The sequence below is a fragment of the Gigantopelta aegis genome, chromosome 7, assembly GCF_016097555.1.
Source record: "Gigantopelta aegis isolate Gae_Host chromosome 7, Gae_host_genome, whole genome shotgun sequence".
Taxonomy (NCBI): domain Eukaryota; kingdom Metazoa; phylum Mollusca; class Gastropoda; order Neomphalida; family Peltospiridae; genus Gigantopelta; species Gigantopelta aegis.
In genome coordinates this window covers 18,201,120-18,203,413 of record NC_054705.1, presented here as the reverse complement: position 1 = coordinate 18,203,413, position 2,294 = coordinate 18,201,120, and the positions used below count along the sequence as shown (strand labels likewise).

Here is a 2,294-nt window from a genome sequence, read left to right as displayed (position 1 = left end):
CAAGCACAATCACAATAACAATAACAAGATAAAGATCAAGAACAGGATTAAGAACAAGACCAATAACAAGAAAACAAGATCAAGACAAGAACAAGATCTAGATGAAGAACAAGATCAAGAACAAGAACAAGATCAGGATCAGGATCAGGATCAGGATCAGGATCAGGATCAGGATCAAGATCAAGATCAAGATCAAGATCAAGATCAAGAACAAGAACAAGATTAAAAACACAACCAAGAACAGTATGAAGATCAATATCATGAACGAGAACAAGATCAAGATCAAGAAGAACAAGATCAAGAACAAGAACAAGAACAAGATCAAGATCAAGATCAAGATCAAGATCATGAACAAGAACAAGATCAAGATCAAGATCAAGAACAAGAACAAGATCAAGAACAAGAACAAGATCAAGATCAAAAACAAGATCAAAAACAAGAACAAGGACAAGAACTAGATCGAGATTAAAACAAGAACAAGAACAAAATCAATAACAAGAACAAGCTCAAGAACACGCACAAGAACAAGCACAATAACAATAACAAGATCAAGATCAAGAACAGGATTAAGAACGAGATCAATAAAAAGAAAAACATCAACAACAAGAACAAGATCAAGAGAATAACAAGAACAAGATCAAGAACAAGAACAAGATCAAGAACAAGAACAAGATCAGGATCAGGATCAGGATCAAGATCAAGATCAAGAACAAGAACAAGAACAAGATCAAGAACAAGATCAAAAACAAAATCAAGAACAGTATCAAGATCAAGATTATGAACAAGAACAAGATCAAGATCAAGAAGAACAAGATCAGTAACAAGAACAAGAACAAGAACAAAATATATAACAAGAACAAGATCAATAACAAGATCAAAATCAAGACAAGATCAAGAACAAGATCAAGATCAAAATCAAGATCAAGATCAGGATCAGGATCAGGATCAGGATCAGGATCAGGATCAGGATCAAGATCAAGATCAAGATCAAGAACAAGAACAAGATCAAGATCAAGAAGAACAAGATCAATAACAAGAACAAGATCAAGAACAGGATCAAGATCAATAACAAGAACAAAATCAAGATCAAGAACAAGAACAAGAACAGGTACAAGATCAAAATCAAGATCAAGATGAAGAAGAAGATCAAGAACAAGATCAAGAGCAGGAACAAGAACAAGAACAAAAATAAGAAAAAATAAAACAAATAAAACAAAAACAAAAAACAGAAACAAAAACAGAAAACCAAAAGAAACCAAATAAAAAAAACCTACACCCCCCAACCTTCCCCCAAAACAACAACAACGAACAAACAACCCCACCAAAAACAAAAGAAAGAAAGAAAAAGAAGAACAACACCAAGAAGAAGAAATAACTACAACAACAATTCATTCTTTCGTTCAAAGTGTAGTGAAACATAAGATTTATCTTGTAAAAAGGAAAACGGAATTAATGTTTTCTAATTTGACAACAGGACACTGCAGGCGCATGTGCAGGGAGGTAATGCCCCCCCCCCCCCCCCGGAAAGTAATCTGAAAAGAAAGAACAAAATTATCTTGGAGCTACCCCCCCCCCCCCCCCCCCCCCCCCCAGTGCTAGAGCTAATCCTCAAATTCAAGCAAAAATTATGGAGATATTCGCGCATAATGTGCAAACCTGAGACCTTTTTACTGTGTATTTCTATCGTTATACCCCAACGCGCGTGCTGTTACCTCACGTGATGCAGGGGTGTAACATTCTCTTTGTGAATGGCCAATACAGCTTAAATCCCCTTGTTTTCTTCGAGATACAATTGAAATTTTGAGTAAAAGCCAGTATATATTTGTGATATTTTTATATTGATGTTGATCATCACTGTATTTGTTTGCAATTACCGTAGTTTGACACCCAATAGCCGATGTATTTTTCGTGCTGGGGTGTCGTTAAACATTTATTCATTCATTCATTCATTCATTCATTCCCTATATAGCTGTTTGGTAGTAATGCTAATAATATGAATAAATGTGATTGTCCAGATTCGGGCATTGTCGTTTAATTTCGGCAAAAAACAGTCTGCCCCTCTCCTACAAAAATGGGAGCCCGTACGCCTATGAGTGACTCGACTCTCGAAATCCCCCGCCCCCCTCCCGAAAACACACACCTGTGTTGTTTAGCAGATACTTACTGCAACACGTTCTCTTTGTCTGGAGGGGTAAGAAACTTATTGTTGCCTCAAGCTCTCTCTCTCTCTCTCTCTCTCTCTCTCTCTCTCTCTCTCTCTCTCTCTCTCTCTCTCTCTCTCTCTCTCTCTCTCT

At 36.7% G+C, this 2,294-nt stretch overlaps 1 protein-coding gene across 1 annotated transcript; it reads left to right on the top strand.

Annotated features, from left to right (window-relative positions):
• Positions 1–777: 777 nt before the first annotated feature.
• LOC121377949 (serine/arginine-rich splicing factor 6-like) lies at positions 778–1,137 on the top strand. Its single transcript, XM_041506043.1, has one exon. It carries the CDS (start codon positions 778–780, stop codon positions 1,135–1,137), a length of 360 nt encoding a protein of 119 aa, XP_041361977.1.
• The last annotated feature ends 1,157 nt before the right edge of the window (positions 1,138–2,294 follow it).